At 35.8% G+C, this 22395-nt stretch overlaps 1 protein-coding gene across 9 annotated transcripts in view; it reads left to right on the top strand.

Moving 5' to 3' along the window:
- DLG2 (discs large MAGUK scaffold protein 2) overlaps positions 1-22395 on the top strand; it is a 1377464-nt gene that overhangs the window by 871214 nt on the left and 483855 nt on the right. For all 9 annotated transcript variants that reach the window (XM_077776205.1, XM_077776203.1, XM_077776202.1 and 6 more), the window contains one exon: positions 19735-19871. In XM_077776205.1, the coding sequence (XP_077632331.1) occupies positions 19735-19871 (137 nt within the window). The remainder of the gene's footprint in view (positions 1-19734; positions 19872-22395) is intronic.

Raw genomic sequence — 22395 nt, 5'->3', positions numbered from 1 at the left:
CTTAGATGAAAATTGATCACCTTCAAAATATACCCTTAGCAAATTTTGTTAGCTATGAAAAGTAAGAGAGCTGTTCATTTAAAATCTAGACAATGTGTTTTTTTGTTTCCTATATTTATAAATCTTGCAGAAAATACCTTTTCCTTAGATTTTAATTAGGATAAAGAATAGGCTCAATCTAGCAAATTACTCATTCTAAATCCAATTATTTGAAGCATTTGGTGAAAATACAATCTATATTATGTCTTACTTGTTTTCTATTAAAACATATGTGTTATGGACATGCACTTTTTTTGATAATAAGAAAATATTAAGACTAATGGTTGGAAGTATTTCTGATGCCAAAATCTGAATATTAACTATTCTTGCATTTGTAGAAGACATCCAAATGTATTTGACAGTAGTCATTGCCTCATTTGCAGTGGGCTATGCTGTCACGGAGGGACTGAGAGTTTTCCTCACTCTCAAAAGTGTGAATTTAAATTGTTTTCATTCTTATATGCAATGCCTTGACCTCACCCTGGAAAATTCCCTGAGGTATTTTACTGATTCACATGGCTAAAAATACTAAATGCAATGAAGAATCTTCTCAAGATGTATACCTTAAGAGCAGAAGAGTCAAAGTTGTTTTATTTAATTGGTTTCCTGTATTCTCTAAATGCATATTTTTAAAAACATTACCAAAATAAAAACACTTTTAACTCACCCTGCCCATCTATTTTTTTAACTTGTTACAGTGATTATAAAGATTTTTCATCCTTCTCTCAAAAGAAAAGAGTGAAAGAATATAATTTATAAGACAGAAACAGGAAGATTATTTAGTTTTATGATTAGCAATAATGTGAAATACAGGAATGTAATTACTTGGAATTTAAAGTCTATCTTTAATGTGTTCAAGTGTAAGACTTGGTAACACAAGAGTTGTATACCCAGCTACACATTAAAATTGATTGAATCAAATTTAGCAACCACTAAGTGCAAGAACACAAGCATATGATTAATAATAATGGCATTCAAGTGTTTACACTGAATAGTAGGTGTTTTGATTTCTCTCATTTTGTAATTCATATCAAATGAAAAAATAAACTACTTGAAATTTGTGTTGGCATACTTGATTTGCTACAATATTTAAGAAAGGAGCAACGACTTTAACTAGCACATCAACTTTTAGTTTTAGTGAAATGCACATATCACCAGTTTCATCATATGGAATAAGTGTCAGTGGTCATAAACATTGCTGTCATCGAAATCCTCAGATAAATCTAAAATTTAACATTTGTTACAGTTAAAGCTGAGTTCTAGCTAATGTCCAATATGATAGAGATTAGTACTTTTATCCCTTCCTGTTTAGATTTCTTTTCCTAAAGAAATTTTTAAACCTGTTTTTATTGCTACTACTGCTTAAAATTTGCCAAACTGGAATTCAACACACATACTGGGAGACAGAACTGAACAGTAGTTAAAAGCAAAGGCTTTCTTTGCTGCCAGGTAATCTTGAGTTCATGTCCTGGCCCAGTGGTTGTTAAAATGCTGAAATTGAGAAAATTATGGGGGCGCCAGTGTGGCTCAGTTGGTTAAGCGTCCGATTTCAGCTCAGGTCATGATCTCAGTTTGTAGGTTCGAGTCCCACGTCCAGCTCTGTGCTGACAGCCAGCTCAGAGCCTGGAACCTGTTTCAGATTCTATATCTCCCTCTCTTTCTGACCCTCCCCTGCTCACGCTGTCTCTCTCTCTCTCCCAGAAATAAATAAAACATTTTTAAAAAAAGAGAGAGAAAATTATGTAATCTCTTTAATCTTTATTTTCTTGCTTGAACAATGGCATAATGTCTGCGTCAATGAGGTTAAATGAGATGAGGCATATATATAAAATATCTTTACCATAGTGCCTGGCATATGGTAAATAATAAATACAAATATTATTGTTTCTCACAGATTTATGTCACTTAATATTAATTTGCTGAAGGAAAACTCCCAGAAACTCTGCACTATTTGGTGTCTTTCTGGATAGCAGGACTAACTTTTTACCTACCAAAGGATCCTCCACATTAGCTGTTCCCTGTTGACCTCTCTAGAATCAAGTGAAACTCACACTTGATGAAACTAACAGGCAGCTTAGCTTTCCATTGCTAAATCAGTCCTTCAAGTTATACAACCCAAAAATTGAAGAATAGATTAAAAGAAAAATATACTATACAAATAAGAGGATTGGGATCCCCAGTATGCTCATTTTAGGATGTGAAATTTAGGAGCTTTAGTTCACATTTTTATGGATATACTTTTATACTTTTGGTCAGAACCAAAAGGATGTAGTACATGTCCTATCAACATGAAATAACTTATAAGAAACTATACTTAAGGAGTATAAGAATCTGAAATCTTTTAAGACAACTTGTTCAATAAGAAATTAACCACCTGTTCTGTTTGTTTATTCAGTCAACAAATATTTATTTAGTGCCTAATATTTTCTAGTCAAAGAGGATCATGAAGGGAGGTAATATGGGTAATGTCTGTTTGATTCCTGCTGTAGGCAGAACTCTGAATGGAAACAGGATCAATCGATGAGGCCGAATACAAAACGACAGTGATCCACCTTAGTAACAGCCTTTTCATCCTAGGATTTTAAAGGATCTCCATCGCTCTTAGATCTGTATTAGTGTGCCCTGACCCAGAGTTTAAACTTCATGCTGGAAGAAAGAACCAGCATACAAATTTATTTTTTATAGTATGGTCTGAATTCACCTGATTTGACTCGTAAAGGTATTTTTTTCTCTCTCTCTCTCTTCCATTTGACTTAAAACACTTAAAATTCTTACCACGCATGTGCGCAGTGCGCGCGCACACACACACACACACACACACACACACACAGCTCTGATCACATTATCTTTTTTTTATTTTTATTTTTTTTAATAGTTTATTGTCAAATTAGTTTCCACATAACACTCAGTGCTCATCCCCACAAGTGTCCTCCTCCATGCCCATCCCCCCCTCCCCCCACATCCATCAGTCCTCAGTTTTTGTCAGCATTCAAGAGTCTCTCATGGTTTGCCTCTCTCCCTTTCCCCCACCATTTCCGCCCTTCTTCTCCCCCTTGTTCCTCCGTCAAGTTCCTCCTAATCCTCCTATACGTGCAAACATATGATATTTGTCCTTCTCTGCCTGACTTATTTCGCTCAGCATAACACCCTCAAGGTCCATCCATGTTGCTACACATGGCCAGATTTCATTGTTTCTCATTGCCATGTAGTATTCCATGGTATAGATAAACCACATCTTCTTGATCCATTCATCTGTTGATGGACACTTAGGCTCTTTCCATGTTTTAGCTATTGTGGAGAGTGCTGCTATGAACATTGGGGTACATGTGCTCCTATGCATCTGATCACATTATCAATTTTACCATAGTTATTATTAAGTTGTTGTTTCTCTAATTTTCTCCAATATACCTATAAAAAGTATTCGATGATCCTTTTGAGAGTGAAGACTATTCTAGAGCAGTGATGAAGCCAAACCCTTATTAAATCTCCATCTGCCCACAGCTGCCTAAAATAGAGTGAACCTATAAGTCCAAAAAGTATGAGCTGGTTGTGTCAGTCATTGAGATATGTTTATAGTTTCTGTACGTTTGAAATGTTTTGGCCAATGCCAGCACAGTTCCAAATGTATAGACATTATTAATTAAATTTCATATTATGTACTTGTAGAACCCGGATAAAGTTAAAGAACCCACAACATACCCAAGTGTAAAGTAACTAGAGAGGATTCACTAAGAAGGTAATATAAGAGTCAAGTACTAGAACTCAGATCTAGAACTTCATTTTCTTCCATGGGATAAAACCAATTTTCATGGTGAATAACAGTATTTTAGAAGTGTTTTTAAAATAAAATACAAGTTGATGTGAGCGACAGATGATCTCATAGTTTTGTGTCTGATATTTAATATTTTAATATTTAACATTCTTTATACATTAATAATAAAGTCTCTATAAACATATGTAATTTACAGTTTATAAGAAATTATCACATTTGCCTCTCATCACAATTTTGAGAGGGAATATAAAGGAAATGGATATTTTTTGAATACTAATATACTGTGTGGTTTTTTTCATACACTATCATAATTAATTTCCATTATAATACTATGAAGTGACTATGATCCCCCTAATAAAACTGATGCTAAGAGTAGCTTAACAACTTGTTACAAAGTCACACAGCTCTTAAATGATAGAACCAAGGTTTGTTCCAGTAATCTTTCTACTATACCACACCGTAGCCATGGCATATATTATTATATCCATATTACATATTAGGAAACAGACCTACTGAAAGTAAATGAATTCTTCCAAAAATCCATTTGCTATTTTATCACGGCATTTCTTTTTTTCTGGTTTTATTGGGAAGGAGTTGACATACATCACTGTCAAAGTTTAAGGTTTGCAGCATAGTGGTTTGACCTACACATATTGTGAAATGATGACTGGAATAAGTTTAGTTAACATTTATCATTTTATTTAGATACAATAAAAACAAAAACAAAACAAAACTTATTTTCCCTTTTAATGAAAACTTTTCGGTTTACTCTCTGGTTTTTTTAAACTTTTTAAATTTATTTTGAGAGAGAGTGCATGTGTGTGCATGTACATGAGCAAGGGAGGGGCAGAGAGAGGGGGAAAAAGAGAATCCCGAGCAGGCTGCATGCTACCAACACAGAGCGTGATGTGGGGCTTGAACCCATGAACCATGAGAACATGACCTTAGCCTAAACCAAGAGTCAGATGCTTAACCAACTGAGCCACCCAGGTACCCAAGGATTTACCCTCTAAGAGCTCTCCAATATATGATATAGTAATATTACTATAATCATTGTGATGTAAATTGCATCCCTAGTACTTATTTACCTTATAACTGAAGTTTTCATCTTTTGACCACCTTCCTCCAAGCCCCTCCACCAACCCCCCTACCTCTAGTAACCATAAATCTGATCTCTTTCTCTATGTGTTTTTTTAATTTTTAAAAATTTTTTAAGATTTCACATAAAAGTGAGATAATATAGTATTTGTGTTTCTTTAAATTATTTAACTTAGCATTATATTCTAAGATCCATCCATGTTGTTGCAAATGACAGGATTTCATTATTTTTCATGTATGAATAATATTTCATGGCTGTGATAATATTCAGGTGTGTGTGTGTGTGTCTTTATCCATTCATCATCAATAGACACTTAGATTATTTCCATGTCTTAGCTATTGTAAATAATGCTGCTATGAACATGGGGGTGGCAACTACCTTTTGAGTTAGTGCTTGTCTTCTTTTTAAAGTTTATGTGTTTATTTTGAGAGAGAGAGAGAGAGAGAGCAAAGGTGGAGCAGGGAGAGAGGGAGAAAGAGAATCTCAGTTCACTCTGCCAGTGCAGAGCTAGATGCAGGGCTTGAACTCATAAACCATGAGATCGTGACCTGAGCCGAAACCACAAGTCAGATACTAAACTGCCTGAGCCACCCAGACACGCTGAGTTAGTGTTTTTTTATGATATATTCCCAAACGTTGAATTGTTGGATCATATAATATTTCTATTTTTTTTTTGAGGATTCTCCATACTATTTTTCATAGTGGCTATACCGATTTACAATCCCACCAAGAGTGCACATTCTTTCCAGCATTTTTTATCTCTTGTCTTTTGGTGATAACCATTCTAAAAGGTATGAGATGATATCTCATTGTGCTTTTGGTTTGTATTTCCCTAATGACCAGTGTGCTGAGCATCTTTACATGTATCTATTGATCATCTGTATATCTTCTTGGGAGAAATGTCTATTCAAGTCTTTTCCCAGTTTTAATTGGATTGCGTGTGTGCGTGTGTGCGTGTGTGTGTGCGCATGTGTGTGTTCTGAGCTCTTTATATATTTTGGATATCAACTTCATATCAGATATATAGTTTGCAAATATTTTTCCCGTTCTGTACATTGTCTTTTCACTTTGTTGATTATTTCATTTTTCTGTGCAGAAACTTGTTAGTTTGACATAGTCTCACCTTTTTAGTTTTTAATTTGTTACTTGTGCTTTCATATGCAAAAAATTATTGCCAAGACACACGTCAAGAAACTTTTTTCCCTATGTTTTCTTTTAGGAGTGCATGGTTTCAAGTCTTACGTTTAAGCCTTTAATCAATTTCAAAGTAAATTTTGTGAGTGGTATAAGATAGCGGTCAAAAGTTTCATTCTTTTTAATGTGAATATCTAAATTTTCCCAGTCCTGTTTCTTAAAGATCATTTTTTCTTCATGTTTGGATTACTACATTATTTCCCCACTATTGGATTACTACATTATTGTATTATTGACTCACTTGTCAAGTATTAGGTGACTCTATATGCTTGGATTTATCTCTAGTATATTGATTCTGATCTATTAATCTATTTGTTTTTATGCCAATACCATACTGTTTTGGTTACTACAGCTGTATAGTATAGCTTGAAATCAGGAAGTGTGATGCCTCCTGCTTTGCTCTTCTCTCTCAGGATTGTTATTCAATCCTTAAAGAGATGCAAATATATAACAGCATATCTTTGTGAAAATTAAACCTGCTTGGATAAGATTAACACCAAAGGCATTTGCTGTATAATTTGTGCAACTAGATATGTAACAGAGAATAGATTTTTGTAAGGATTGGAGGACTTGATATAAAAGATATTTAGTCTTTAATGAAACAGACTTTATGGCAAAGCAAATTTACAGTAGTTCAACTGTTGTACAATTGAAGATATTAGCACTTGTCATATGTAATGTAATAAGGGTTACTCAGTGGTTCCAAACATTTTCTTTGGCATGTCTGAAATCATACGATGATAAATTCTGGAAATATTGGTGAGCCACTTTATAAATCGGAGTGATAGTAAGTTGGTCATTATTTTATAGTGAGTAAAATGTCCTTGCAAAAAGATGTACCTGTGTAATTATTTCAATTACATAATTCTCTTTCATAGGACCCAAGCTGAATCTAGATTTTCCAATTATCTCCTTTACAAAGAGACCCATAAGGATGATCAAATGAAACAGTGAGGCCACACATCCACTGAAAATGCCCATTTAAAATCTTTGATGAATTACAATATGCTGATAAATGAACTTATGAACTTAAGGTTAACTCTTTAGATTCTTAGCAGATTATAAATGCCTACTTGATGTTATATTTTTATATTTCATAATATAGTGTTATGAATAGGGTGTGACAATGTAGGAATGGGGAAGAGGAACCAGAAAAAAGTGAATATGTTTCAAACTAGATCATGGACATAGGATTGAGAAAAAAAAGTTTCCCCAAAATGTGTTTTAATGAATGATAACAATATAGCAAAGGAAAGAAAACACCAAAATGTGGGAAGGAAACAAATTATGCTTTGTCATAAAAAATAGAACATTTTCTTGACCTCACAGAATACAAAATTTAATGTATTTTCAAATAATAGCCACCACTAATGAGGAGAGATCAAACCTAGTCATGGGTTCCGCTCCTTGAAACTCTTCAAAGGCTTTTCATTGCCTCTAATACAGGGGCCAGACTTCTTAACACAGCACCTCCGGACCCTTATGAGCCTCTTTCACTTAACTTCTATTATTATCTCCTCCTATCCCATTCGCTCCTTTGACTGTAATGATCAATGCTGTATATACCTTTCTAGAAGCTCTGCTTAGAATTCCTCTAGATGCTTAGAATTCCTCTTGCTGCTTGGAATTCCTCTTGCTTTTTCTCTTCTTCTAGCCATTTAACAGGACTCAGCTCAGTTAGTGCTGTCTCCAAAAAATTTTCCCTGACCTTACAGTCTGCCATTCTTCTAAAATACTGGTTTAGGAGCTCCTTGTGGACAGGAACTATGTCCTCTTCATGTTTATCTTTCCCATTGCTGGTGTCATGTGCTGAATTGAGTCCTCTCAAAATATTTTGAATTCTTAACTCGCACTACCTGGGATATTTTGCTGATGGTCAAATTAGAATGAAGTCATTATGGTGGGCCCTAATCCAATATGACTAGTATACTTATAAGAAGAGGAAAGTTGGGCACAGGTCACACACACAGGGGGAACATCATGTGAAGATGGAGGCAGATACTGGGGGAATGTGTCTATAACCCAAGGAATGCCAAAGATGGCCAGCAAATCACCAGAAACTAGGAGAGAGGCAGGAAGATTTTCCTCCACAGCCTTCAGAAGGAACTGCACCTGCTGATGCCTTGCTCTGCACTTCTGATCTTCAGAATTCTCAGACGACAAATTTCTGTTAAGTCACCCAGTTTGTGGCACTTTGTTCTGGCAGCCCTAGAAGACGAATACAAACTGGAACTGAATGTTTTTCATGAATGAATGAAATAACCTACCACTTAATTGTACTAACCTGAACCTTTTTCCTGCACAGTTAACTAAAGTATGTTCATGGAAGAAGGATTCAGTGATCCTTATATAATTCATTAATTGATTTTAAAAACTGACTTTGATACATCTACTTCATTTATAACATGCATGAGGAACATAAATAAAACTATTATAATTACCTCTATCTCCAAAATGTTAACTGTCAGCCTCAAGGGGGATGAAATTTTTTTACAGCACAGCTGGCACTTGGGTGTTACATACCATAGCAATTGTTCATGGCAGGTACCTTTTCTGGTTAGTTGGTGTCCATAGTGCACCAGCTATTACCTGTTCTAAATGTGAAAACTTCCTCTAAATCACTGTACTCTAACTAAATATAGAAAATAAGGTGTCATTAGAAGATAGCATTCTATGTGGTCATGGAGACAGATCATTTTTAAGTTAAAGGGGGTTGGGGTTAAGAAAGACTTTGCAGAGACCCATTCAATGAACCTTCTTCGGGTTTTCCAGTCTGCTTTCTCCAGCAACAGCCCTGCCAGCTGGGACATTCCCATCCATCTTCATCATATGAGATAATTTTTGTGCCTTTTAAATCATCATTTATTTTGATGGCTTTTATTCAGAGGTGAATGTTAATAACCTTGGTTTGCACTGGCAGCTAGAATTGACCTGGGAAAACCACACAGACAGATGCACTTGATAGGTAGAGGCAGCACCTATCACTTAAGTTATATTTCAGTGCTGGAAGCATGGAAGGTATTCTATTTCAAGTACCTTAAAACAGACTGTAAAACAGTAAGAATGCATCGAATTACATTCTGTCATATGGTCTTGTGAGAATTCAACTGTGATTGGAACTCGTATTTCATTCGTAAGGATGAAAACAAGTGAATTCTGATCATTCTTGGAGTTAATAAAGAGCAAATATGTCTCTTATTTTTATATCTTTCTATTGTTCCTTTAAACGGAATAGACAATGTACTCTCCATTAATTCTTCAGCATTCTACATAGTTGTTGGCACATTTAAAATGTTCATTATGAGTTATTCTGGTGCCTTTTTTGTGTGTGTGTGTGTGCTAAAGCAGTCAGCTGAAGTATACACATCTTTGTTAATGTGAGATGCCTTTTATTTAAAAGAATACCTATGCCATATGATCATTTGGCCTTTGAACAATTCAATCATTAAACTGTTTATTGAGAAATTACTATATGCCAGTGCTATGCTCAATATGGCCTATTTAAAGCAACTCCTGCTTTCTAGGATCATATAATTTAGTTGAAGATGCACCAAAAAAGATTATTTTGTAAAGTTACTTAATCTAACTATTTACACTTTCTATGCTTATACCTGGACTGCTAACGATTGCTAGAAGAAAAAAATATATATCACAATAGTGCAACCATTAATTCATAGTCATTAATCCCTAATTAGACAATCAACAGTTCCTTACAACTTTTCTGATTTCTCTAATCACTTATCCCTTCTATTTTCTATAAAAGCTCTTTCAAACTTCTGTACTTTCTTCAAATCTCTAACCTTACTAATTCCCTCATTCTTGGCTGATAAAACATAATTTCTTGTTATCAGAGTGAATTGAAGTTGAGAACTCCTTTAGCGTCCTGCCATTAAACCTATTATCTTTTTTTTCTTTCATAGTTTATTGTCAAGTTGGTTTCCATATAACACCCAGTACTCATCCCATCAAGTGCCCTCCTCCATGCCCATCACCCCCCCTTTCCCTCTCCCCCACCCCCATCAGTCCTCAATTTGTTCTCAGCATTCAAGAGTCTCTCAGGGTTTGCCTCTCTCCCTCCCCCCAACTATTTTTCCCCTTCTTCTCCCCCATGGTCCTCCGTTAAGTTTCCCCTGTTCCACTAATAACTGAAAACATATGGTATCTGTCCTTCTCTGCCTGACTTATTTCACTCAGCATAACACCCTCAAGTTCCATCCATGTTGCTACACATGGCCAGATTTCATTCTTTCTTATTGCCTTGGAATATTCCATTGTGTAAATAAACCACATCTTCTTGATCTATTCGTCAGTTGATGGACACTTAGGCTCTTTCCATGATTTGGCTATTGTTGAGAGTGCTGCTATGAACATTGGGGTACATGTACTCCTGTATCCCTTGGGTAAATTCCTAGCAGTGCTATTGCTGGGTCATAGGGGAGTTTTTTGTTAATTTTTTGAGGACCCTTCACACTGTTTTCCAGAGGGGCTGCACCAGTTTACATTCCCACCAACAGTGTAGGAGGGTGCCCGTGTCTCCACATTCTTGCCGCATCTAGAGTCCTCTGATTTGTTCATTTTAGCCACTGAATCTATTATCTTTACCTTTATATACATCATCCTTTTGTCCTTCCCTCCTTATTCAGTGGAGAAAGTGTCTTCCTGCCCCCAGTCATTAATTTATCCCAAATTATTTCTTAGGTTCAGTCCAGGGACTAAGTGTACGTTGGTGAGTACAAAAGTTAGTTTCTCCTCTTGGAGCTTATATTTTGCTAAAGGTTATTTGTTGCTTTCACCTGAACTACTTTCATTTTCTCAGATAAGCCATGTTTTCTTTCAACTGTGTGTCATTTAATGCATTTTTCCCTCTGCAGGGATGTTCTCTCCCCAACTCCTTTTTCTTTTTATCCTGGGTCGCTTTTATCTTCCAGGCCTCAGATCAGATATTAGGCCCTCCAGTTAGCCTTCTATGACACTCAAGATGGACAACCCACCTCTGTGTGCCTGTAGCCACTGTTCCTCTCCTATCAACACTTACCACACTGAGGTGGTTTTGTTTTGTTTTTTCTCTTTTCTTGTCCTACACTCCACTAGAAAAGAACCTTAGGTCTCTGATTCACTGATAGTCACAATTTTTAAGCTTGTACTTGACACATAAGTAGTCATTAATAAGTGTTTGTTGAATTGGTTAACTCATTCTATTTAAACAGAAGTAAAAAGGCTGATACAGATCATTGGTTCTACTGGAGTTCAACTTAGAAATGAACTACTCTAATGGGTTTGAGTTGGCAAAGACTTGAGTGCTCTTGAAAATTATGTTGGTGAAGGCATTTCAGATGTGGAGAACAGGGGTAACAATAAAAGCTAAAACAAAACACTACAGCAAGGTCAGCTTGCCTATAGGAACTGAGAAAGGTTATGCAGAATTCCTACAGAAAGTCAACATTGATAGACAATTTCAAGTAATAGAGCAACATGATGAGCAAAGAATTTTAGGAAAAAAATAACCTGGAAAATATTTGCAGAATAGATCAGAGAATCAGGCAGGTAAAGATTGGAATCGGAATATGGTCATGAGCCTTTTATAAGAAAACAGGCATGATTGGATAAACATTTGGTTTATTGAAATAGCCATAGAGAAAGGAGTTTTACATTCACATTTATATTTATATTCACTGAGGCTTCTGATAAAACATAATAACAACTACTATATTAAACCTTATTATAATAAATATTGCCCAGTAACTGTCAGCCAGATATCATAATAGTCCCTAAGATCTCGTGGTGAATAAGTATGATGTCAAACATTAAACAGCTTCCGGTTTAATCTGAAATATTAATTTAATTGGAAAACACAGAAGACAGGAAAGGAGGTCAGTTCTGAAGGGAAGTTATGAGTATATTTTTTCAAGCTTAGGTGTTTCAGGCAAGAAATCACACCCAAAAGAGTGATGAAGGTACAGGAAGTTTGTACATCTGGCCGTGGTAATTGAAACAAGAAAGAGAATATAGAGTATAGAGAGAATAAGATTCTATGGAGTGTGCTTTGGAGAATAGCTATTATTTTAGAGTGATGGTCATCAAATTTAGCATGCATCCCTGGTGTTTCTGATTCAGGATATCTGGCATGGACCCTCAATTTTGCAAATCCAGCAAGCTCCTACATGATGCTAATGCTACTGGAGTGAGGATCACATTCTGAGAATCACTGTGTAACAACAATAAAATGAAGATAAATAAAATGAGGAGAGAAGTAGTAAGAGAAATAGAGAAGAAACAGGGCAGTCTCCATGTTGTGAGTATAGGGCTGAAAAAGCAATAGGTAATGTTCTACGTAATGCAGAAAGAGCAAAGGCCCATCAAAATTGTTTAGGCCTTTTGGAAGAAAATTCTGGATGACTGGGCTCTTTGCCTGCTGGAACTGGTTCGTAGTTACCTCAGTCATCTTTATCATAGGGGAGGATGACACTTAAACAAAAATAAAAATGAATAAATGATAAGTTTTCCATTGGAAAGAAAGAGAGATAGATATGCACCTAACTACTCAGACCATGAAGATTAGATGCTGTCTTAGTTTACTGGGATTGCTGTAACAAATTACCACAAACTGGGTGGCTTGAAGCAAGAGAAAGTTATTTTCTCAACATTCTGGAGCCTGGAAGTCTGAGATCAAGGTATCAGCAAGATTTATTGCTCTGGAGAGCCCTGAGAGAGTTTGGTCCATGTCTCTTTTTCGGTGGTTGCTGGCAATCCTTGGCACTTTTAGGTTTATAGATACATCACCACTACCTCTGCCTTTGTAATCACCTGCACTGTTCCCTGTGTATCTGTGTTTCTGTGTCTAAGTTTTCCTCTTTTTACTAAGAAAGTATATTCAGTATAAACTCAAATTGATTACATCTACAAAGACCCTTTTTCCAAACAAAGTCACATTCAAAGTCACCAGTCGCTTAGGACCTTAGCATATCTTTTGGTGGGACATAGTTCAACTCAGCAGATGCCACGTGAGTCAGCTGTGGCATATGAAGCAAGATGGATAAAGATTGAGAAGAATGTGGATGATAAGAAAACAGTAATGTGGTGCTGGGGTGCCTGGTGGTTTAGTCGGTTAAGTAGCTGACTTCAGCTCAGGTCATGATCTGAAGGTTTGTGTGTTCGAGTCCTGAGCTGGGCTCTGTGCTGACAGTTAAGAACCTGGAGCCTGCTTTGGATTCTTTCTCTACCCCTCTCCTCCTCACACTCTGTCTTTTTTATGTTCTCTCTCAAAAGTAAACATAACTATTTAAGAAAAAAGAAGAAGAAAACAGTAAGGTTTAAGTTAAAAAAGAAAAACCACTAAAATAGAATTGAGAGGCCCGAAGGGGGAGCTCTCATGCCTAACACTTGTGGTCAATTGCAGACCCAAAAGGAAGGACATTCTTTGCAAGGCCTTTGTACTTTAGCTACTACTTTACTGTCCCAGCAGAAGGACTAAAGGTTTTCCTCTTCCCCTGGCAACAGCCCAATGAATGAGAGTCTCTCAACTCAGCCAATGAAAAGTCACTATACTTCCAGTTTACTCCAATAGGCTTCTTGTTTATAACAGTCCTTCCACCTTTCTCCTTTCCTCTACAAAAGAGCGCTTCTCTCCTTTGCTCTCCAGACTTGTCTATGGCTTTGCTATAGCTTGTTTGTTCTGAATTAGATTTCTCTTCTATTGCCACATAAACTCATTTTCTGCTGGTAAAATAACTGGCAGTTTTATTTTTAAGGTTAACCTTAACTGTAGGTAACTGTGTAAAAGCCTCAGCCTTAACAGTGAGGAGGCTTGAGCAAGTTCAAGATTAGATGCTCTCAGAATAGGACAGAGGCATGGTCAAAGCCAAAGAAGAAAAGCATCAAAGTATAAAGTTTAATATTGTAGAGAGGCTAAGAGGGGAGACTCTAGAGTAGAAGGGAAGGTTTAGGTTTAGAAAAAAATGAGCGAGAAAACCAGTAAAACATGGAACTTTTCACAATAAAATAATCAAAGTGATGTGCTAAAAGAATGAGTGGGAACTATGAGGTCCATGGAGAAAAAGTTTGGAACATTGACTGTGGTAAGTTACTTGGGTGATCTATGAAAGATTCTTTAAGCAGGATTGAACATGCTTAGGCAATGCTCTGGGGATTTTAAACAGAACCACTTCTTTCAACCCCAAATTTTGTCTTTTGGACCCAGGGAGAATTCAGAAAGTGAGTAAATAAAGCTTTAGCTTTTAATTAACCATACCAACAGTGCCCAGTGAGATTAATTAGTCTTTCAAATTAAAATGAAATGTGCATTTTTTGGTATTTATTTAAAGTGAAGTTTTCTTTCTGGAGGGGAAGAGATGTCAAATAGTCTGTTATCTGTGTGGACCAGACTCACAGGTAAAGTTCTGTGTGTTGTTTTTTAGCTGAAATGCTTGTACATTTAGAAGTTAAATTGACTTCATGGGTTGTTGTTTTCTAAATCACGTCTTTTCTAAGGCAGGGTTCAGGATGGATTCTGTTTCCTTTCATAAAAACATGTAGTCATAATGCACAGAATGTTTTCTGTAAAGCAGTAAACATCTTACCTAGCAGATCCTAGATAAACTTTGGCAGAAACAGTCTCCTAAATAATACTGAGTTATTTGGAGAAGGCCCAAGAGTGTTCTCCTGGTAAAGTCACATAAAATGAAGTGGATCCAAGTTATTAAATGGTTATAAGACATCATGGGGCTTAGTTCTTTACACCCACAAAGAATATATGGGAACACTGTAATCGTATAACTCTTTGAAAATTTTGAGTTTTTATTCTGAGCTTCTCAAGCACAATGTATCCATCTCTGCTGCCAAGAATTTTACTTCCAGTTCCCCACCCCTCATTAACACCTGCTCTGCAGTGTAGGCAGCAACAAGGGATAAGGGTGAACTGTGATCTGTTTCTCCTTTTGCTCTACTTTATAGCATGAAGAAAAGGTTTTGCATGGAACGAGTTTAAATTAAAGGTTTTAACAAGGTTCCGGTATTCCTTTTCCTCTGCCTGAATGTCCTATGCTGACCTGAGGAGTTACAATTTGGGGATATGCAAGAAATATGGAAAGAGGAACCAAGATGTAGGCAATAGATGTAGTCCTGAAATTCTGTTTGCACACGACATGTTTGTCAAACACATCAGTTTTTAATTGCCTTGGGAATTAGGTGTTTAAGTTTCACCTGTTTCTCCCCCCCCCCCCACCCCTTAAAGATTTTACTATTTACATTTTTCTGTGTCAGCTTTGTTTATTACTGGCACATGCATAGCCATGGTTAATAGCGAAACACTCCACAGTGGATTGTGTTAGGGTCACTGTTTTCGGTGAGACCTTTTCACTGTGTATTATAAATGATTAGTCTGTCATAACCTGATGGTCCAGGGCCATTTATTAATCATGGACTCTAATTTTCAGAAGGATGATCAGTTCTGTAAATTGATCACCTCTGTAAAATCAGTGTTTTGCTATTTGTAATGCTCTTTATTTACATCTTAGTAATCCTCACGTATTTATTCTGTTAGGGACCTTTCTAGCTTATCATAAGTACATGTGTTGAGTGTTTGTCAGGCATTTCTGTCTCAATTTTCAGCCCAGGAAAGCCAGGATTTTATGAGCATTGTGCAATGCAAGTCAGGGCAGCTGGCTCGTTAGTCATTTTGTCAGCCTGGAATCCAGAGGATGTGTTGTTTTTGAAAGGTGCATTCTCTGTTATCGATTTTAACTTAACCTTCAAGACTCAACCCAATTCCTATACCTCTTGTTGATTCTTCTCCTCCTCTGAGTAAGTCATGTTTTTCTCTGGGCTCACATAACACTCGTGCCATTGTAGAACTTGTTCAAGCCAGTTAAATCATGTCAAGGTGTTTGGTATCTTTATCTCAAGACAACCTGTGAACTTATTGGGAGCAGAGAATTTTTATTTATCAAGCATCTTTTATGTGCTAACTACTATGGAACATGGATATACTTATTCCCTTATCACAGATGAGATGATTGTGTCTCTAATTTACATAGTCAGTACATGACGGAATCTGGGTGTGAAGCTGGATCTGCTCTTGCCCCATTGCCTGCTCAGTGGTTGCAATAAACTCTGTGCAGACTGAGGACAGAGATCAGAGTTCACCTGAGACATGTAATGCCTCATGCAGTTATCCACCCCAACTACCAGTGTCCACTTTTTTAGCTGTCCCTTGTTCATTAAGGCCACAAGCTTCATCTTTAAGGGGGGGCTTTCTTCCTCCTCTTATATTAATGTGTTTATTCATTGTTCATTCATTCATTCCTTTTTTTATTTATTTTTACTTTTTTTTCCCAAAATTTATTTATTTTTGAGAGATAGACAGAGAGACAGAGCACAAGCATGGAAGGGGCAAAGAAAGAGCGGGACACAGAATCCAAAGCAGGCTCCAGGCTCTGAGCTGTCAGCACAAAACCCTACGTGGGGGGCTTGAACTCACAAATGGCAAGAGCATGACCAGACCTGTAAAAGGAAGCTTAACTGACTGAGCCACCCAGGCGCTCTTCATTCATTCCTTTAATACATAATTATGAGATGACTATAGAACTAGCCTTGTTCTATTGCATAAAATAAAATGACAAAAATCCTTGTTATTATGGATTTTATATTTTCATCAAGGAGATTGACAATAAAAAAATAAACTACATGGGTGACATATGTTACAATGTTACAATGTTATAAGTGCTAAGAAACAATGAAAAGTAGATCAGTATAAGAAAGTGGAATGTATGGTTAGAGGACAGTATTAAATAGGAAGTGAGGTTCATGGTCCTAGAGAACTCAATATTTGAACAAAACTCTGAGGGAAGTATATTCCAGGCAGAGGAAACAGCTAGAGCGAACGCCCTAAGATAGGAGTATGTCCACTGTGTTGGAGAAATACCAAGGCCTCAAGTGTGTCTAGACTAGAATAAAGGCAGACACTATTACCTAATGAGGGAGTAGAATGGTCTTATAATGTTGGCAGCCTGACCCTACTTTAACACCGTATATGCAAGAAACCGCCAGTGCCTCCAAACTAATAAGGTTGGATTGCTCAGTGGTTTTAGCCCACATTTGTCTTCATCAAGTAGTCCTCCAAAATCAATGGTACCATCTATGATTAGAGCATTGCTTTAGCCCCAGAACCACACTCACTTGTATGGATACTATCTCTATAGTGTTTTCGTTGATCCCTTCCTTTACATTATATTGACCACAATTGATAGAAACTGCTTATACAATTCATTGTAGGTACTCAGGAGATGTTTGTTGAACCAATGAGGACAGAGTCAATCTTACAACACAGATGGATACTCCCACCAGTAAATAAATGTGTGTTCTGGTTGTAGACATAAGCGACATATTTACTTACGTTGAATTAGGTATCTAGAATATGGCTGAGTGTTGATTAAATGCTAATTACTTTTCAATATATCAATGTTCCATCAAAATCAGAGAAATCAGGCAATTTCCGATTCTATACCCTTCGAGACATTTTCTGGTTCTTACTAAAAATAACTTGTTTCACTTTGAGAAGAGTCACCAGTTAAAAAGAAGTATTTAAACCTAATTTCAAGGGAAAAATATTTCCTTTTTAGCTGATACATTTATGTCTACAGTATAGTGATTTTATTGCCTTTGTACAATCTTCAACTTCAAATGTCAACTACATAGTTATTCTCTTTGTTGGACTTAACCTTATTTACACCAGTAATTTGTTTCCTTAGCTCTTCTGTAACTCAGTCAGCCTGTGGCATTTAGTATTATTATAGTGGATGTAAATCAGAGTCCCCCAATTTCTTTCAACCTTTTCTTGCCAGTTTGAAATGACTTCTGTACAATTATAAGTGCAGTAGGTTGATACTAGCATGTAAGTGTAAAACTTTTGTAAATGTATATTTTAATTTCTCTACAATAATATATAAATATAAAATAACAGTTTTGAAAATATGAACTGATATGTATTTTAAATTTTATAGGAAAAGCTAATTGGGAGCATTTTACTTGCTTTTGGTCATCTTTTGCTCAATAAACAAATTCTTTAAATCTGAGGCAAATATACTTATAGATCTATGAGCTGTCAAGGCATCTATCAAGAGTAATTACCCACTTTAGTAGGAAATTAGATAACAATTTTAATTGCCCTATCAATTCAAATCCATTTTCCATTTATTTTAACAACTATTATAGTTAATTTACAAAAAATTATTTCATATCAAACGTAATTTCAGAGGTGTTACTTTATAATTTACGATGCCATTATTTTTCCATTATCTAATCATTTATGTCATTAAGAACCCTATTCAATATTTATTCAATGAAAGTGTAGTGGAAATGGAATTTTTTTAAGTGGCTTCATTGTTGTCATATAAAGTGCCAAAAAATTTTATGATTTGTTTTATCATAAAATGGATGTGTGTGCGTTTTTTTTTAAACCAGATAACTAGGTGGATGGTTTGTTAAACAAAAATTCTTAAACCAAGTAAGTTATAGAAATTTCCTATGCCTTTCGTAACAAATCTTTTCACTTATATCTTTCTGAGTAATTTGCATGGTAATTATTATAATTTGAAATGTAATGAATAATTATGCAACAAGTATTGTACTGAATGTGTAGTCAATTGTATTCTGAAGAGGGATTTTTTTTTTAATTTTTACACTTTAAAAAGTCTATCAGTCATTCTTTGAAAATGGCCCCATAACAATTTTTAAAATAACTATATTTTTATCATTCCATGATTTAATATAAATAAAAGTTTTGCAAACTATAGTACCGTATAAATCTATCTCTCAAATTAGAAAATGGCCATGTTTAAAGTGACTTGATATTCTGTGCTTTGTTATAAAAATAATAAAGTCAAACTATATGACCTATTTTGCTTCTTTAGATTTTGTACAGGAATGATTCATTTCTTGTGTGTTACTAGGCTTACTATCAGTTAATAAGTAAGTGCCAGGAAGTATGAAAATATGACAAGATGGCCAGAGAAGAAAATACAAAAGACAAGCACCTAGCTTCTTTTTGCCTTATCTTCTCTCTGAAATTATTACATAAATATCTAATGCATCTTCCTTGTGGCTCTTGTCTCAGAATTTGTGGAACTTTGTAACAGCTGTGCTTTTAATCGTGAAATATCAAGGGTAGTATCTAAGACTCTACCCAGATGACTGGCAATACTTTTGTGCTCTGTGCTAGAGTAACAACAACAAAGAAGGGCTCATAAACTCAACTGTACAGGACTGTGCTTGTGCTTTGCCCACCTCACCCAAGATTCTTACATATCCTTTTGCCCGATCCTTATTCTGGCCAGTCACCCATTATGAGCTAATTAGCTAGGGAACAAGAATTAGCTGTACAGTCTTGAAACAGAACAAAACTAATGGCCACGTGGGCTTGACTACAAGAGCTTTGCCACCTTGGCATTAATCAACAAACCTTCAAATATTTGAAGAATAAAATGAATTGAAGTAGAATTCTTACTATTATTCTTACTATCATTACTGTCGTAGTAAATTGAGGATTAATTTTGTTAGGCTGTTTAAATATGGCTAATTGTATTTTCTTTAAAAAAAAAATACACAAGGCTTTTGTTTTTCTGTTTCTTTCCCATAGGTTTAGGCTTCAGTATTGCAGGAGGTGTGGGGAACCAACACATTCCCGGAGACAACAGCATTTATGTAACTAAAATTATAGATGGGGGAGCTGCACAGAAAGACGGAAGGTTGCAAGTAGGCGACAGACTGCTAATGGTAAGTGTGACTCATGCAAAACTATGTGTGTATTTATACAGCTCTTGGTGTCCAGTATATGACTGTCTTAGTCCACGCTGTCATAACAAAATACCGCAGATTAGGTGACTTACACAACAAAAAATCTATTTTCTCAGAGTTCTGGAAGCTGGGAAGTACAAGGTCAAGATTCTGGCCCATTCAGTTCCTGGTGATATCCCTCTTCCCAGCTTGCAGACAACCATCTTCTTGTTGCATCCTCAGATGGCCTTTCCTTGGTGCTTCTGCTGACACATCTCTCGTTCTCTTCTTACGAGGCCCCCAGTCCTATTGGATTAGAACTTCACCGTTACCTCAGTTAATTAATAACCTTAATTACAGCCTAAAGACTCTATATCCAAGTAAAGTCATATTGGAAATTAGAATTTCACGTATGAGTTTGAGGGAAGAGGCCACATTCAATTCATAACAGTGATCGCTGGAAGAAATAGAACAGAAGGGAGAGCAGATTTTGTGGTGGGAGATTTCAATTGTATCTGCTTTGTTGACATTTTAAAAACAAATATGAATTTTCACTAGTTTTTATAGATACAGCAAGGCACAGAGATTATGTTGCTTTTCCAATGTAACCCATGGACAGAGAGTGTGACATCCAAACTGCTAGAGAGGTGGGCTTTGCGTAACAAAGGGAACTCCACTGTCTGGTTTATTGGTAGATACATTTCTATGTCTCCCTGGAGTCCCTTATTAAACCAGTGTAGATAGTATAAATAGTCCCAAATTTACCACAATTCATTTTCTGAGTTCTGTCACATGTGCAAATGGATTCTTTCCTCCTCTCCCCTCAGACAGGATTTTTACAGCTATTTAGTTTGCCAGCTGCCTACATGCTTCAGGAGCCCTAAGCAATGACTGACAACAACACATGGCAGCCCTTTCTAAGTAACGGAGTTATATGATAAATTAAAGCAAACTTAAGGCAGCATATAAGCAGTAAAAGTTTGCAATTGCACTTAATAAAACTACTTTATCTCCATTTACTGTTTTATCCCAAATCTACAAAATAATCATCAAATACTGAAAATTAATAGAAAAGAGCTCTCAAGTAAGATACATATATTCATTTATAGTCATATGTCTGCCCTTGTAAAACATGACCTCTAATCTCTGCAAGGAGACATTATCTCCAACACACATTTGGAAAAGATCAACCTATATTCTCTACAAAACTGTAGTTTCTATGCTGTGCAAGTTTTGGAGGTTGAACTTCAAAGTGCATTATGCCCACTTCCCTGAACTTTAGACAGCCTGTCTTTAGTCTCATTGGTCTGGTTTCATAGCTGTCAGTGACCTTGGTGCTGAATTTTCTGAAACATAATCTTGATGACTAATATTTATTTGACACTTGCTATTTCCATGTACTTTTAAAAGTGATTTTTTGTAATATAACATACGTTTCTCACAGCAACCTATTCTATCTAAACAAAAAGGAACTGAGATATGGAGAAGTTTATTAACTTTGCCATGGTCATATAGTTAATAATGTACAGAACTTGGACTTCAAATCCAAGTACTCCGGTTTGTAACCACCAAGCATGGTCTTTAATTTGTTTCCTAGAATTTGCCAGTCAATTCTTTCCTTCTTTTTTTTTTTTTAATCTTTCATGCAGTCATTCATTAATTCCTTTATTTAAAAAGTAATATATTGAACACTTACCATGTACCAGGCAATAACTACTACATAGGAAGGAGCTCTCTCAGGAGAAAATGTATAGGCAAACTGGATGGGCAAAAAATGTGACATTAACGACTTCAGTCAAAGTTGCAACTAAGAGTTTTGGCTTCTTTACCACCTGAAGTCACTATCATTTTCTCTTTTTTAGTCATTTTTTGTTGTTGTTGTATGGTTGACATATAAAAAGCTTTGCTTACTCGATGTATACAAGTCCTTGAATTTGGATGTTAGTTATATACCCGAGAAACCATCCATCATCATTATCAAGGCCATAAATATATTCGTCATTTCCCAAAGCTTCTTCTCAATTCTATTCATATTCTTTTGTGCTTATATATGGTAAGAACAGTTAATGTAAGATCGACCCTGTTGGTAAATTTTAAGTATGTAATACAGTGTAGTTAGCAATAAGCACTATGCGGTACAGTAGAACTACTATTTTTATTCTTGAGACATTCTACATTTTTTGGTTTGCTTGTTGTTGGTTGTTTTTCGTTTTTGTTTTTGCCTTTAACGTAAAAGTTGTTTTTTATGATGTTATGTCTTCTGGACCAGAAAAGTATTATCGAGGTATTAGGCCTAACAGCTTCTCTCAAGAATATGAACTTTATTGTTTGTTGGCTTTAAGAATAAAATAAGCCATGATATCCACTTTTACATGGCACTAACTTTGAAAAAATTGAGAGGACAGTTTCATTCTAAAATAATGACACTCATAATTACACATTTGACCTTTGACTCATTATTCTGTAAAAGTTTGGTTGTAGACTACTCTTGGTATTTCTTTAACTGCTGCTATTATAATATCAT

The sequence above is a fragment of the Crocuta crocuta genome, unplaced genomic scaffold (genome assembly GCF_008692635.1).
Source record: "Crocuta crocuta isolate KB4526 unplaced genomic scaffold, BGI_CrCroc_1.0 scaffold332, whole genome shotgun sequence".
In the NCBI taxonomy this organism is placed as follows: domain Eukaryota; kingdom Metazoa; phylum Chordata; class Mammalia; order Carnivora; family Hyaenidae; genus Crocuta; species Crocuta crocuta.
This window is presented reverse-complemented; position numbering and strand designations above follow the sequence as displayed.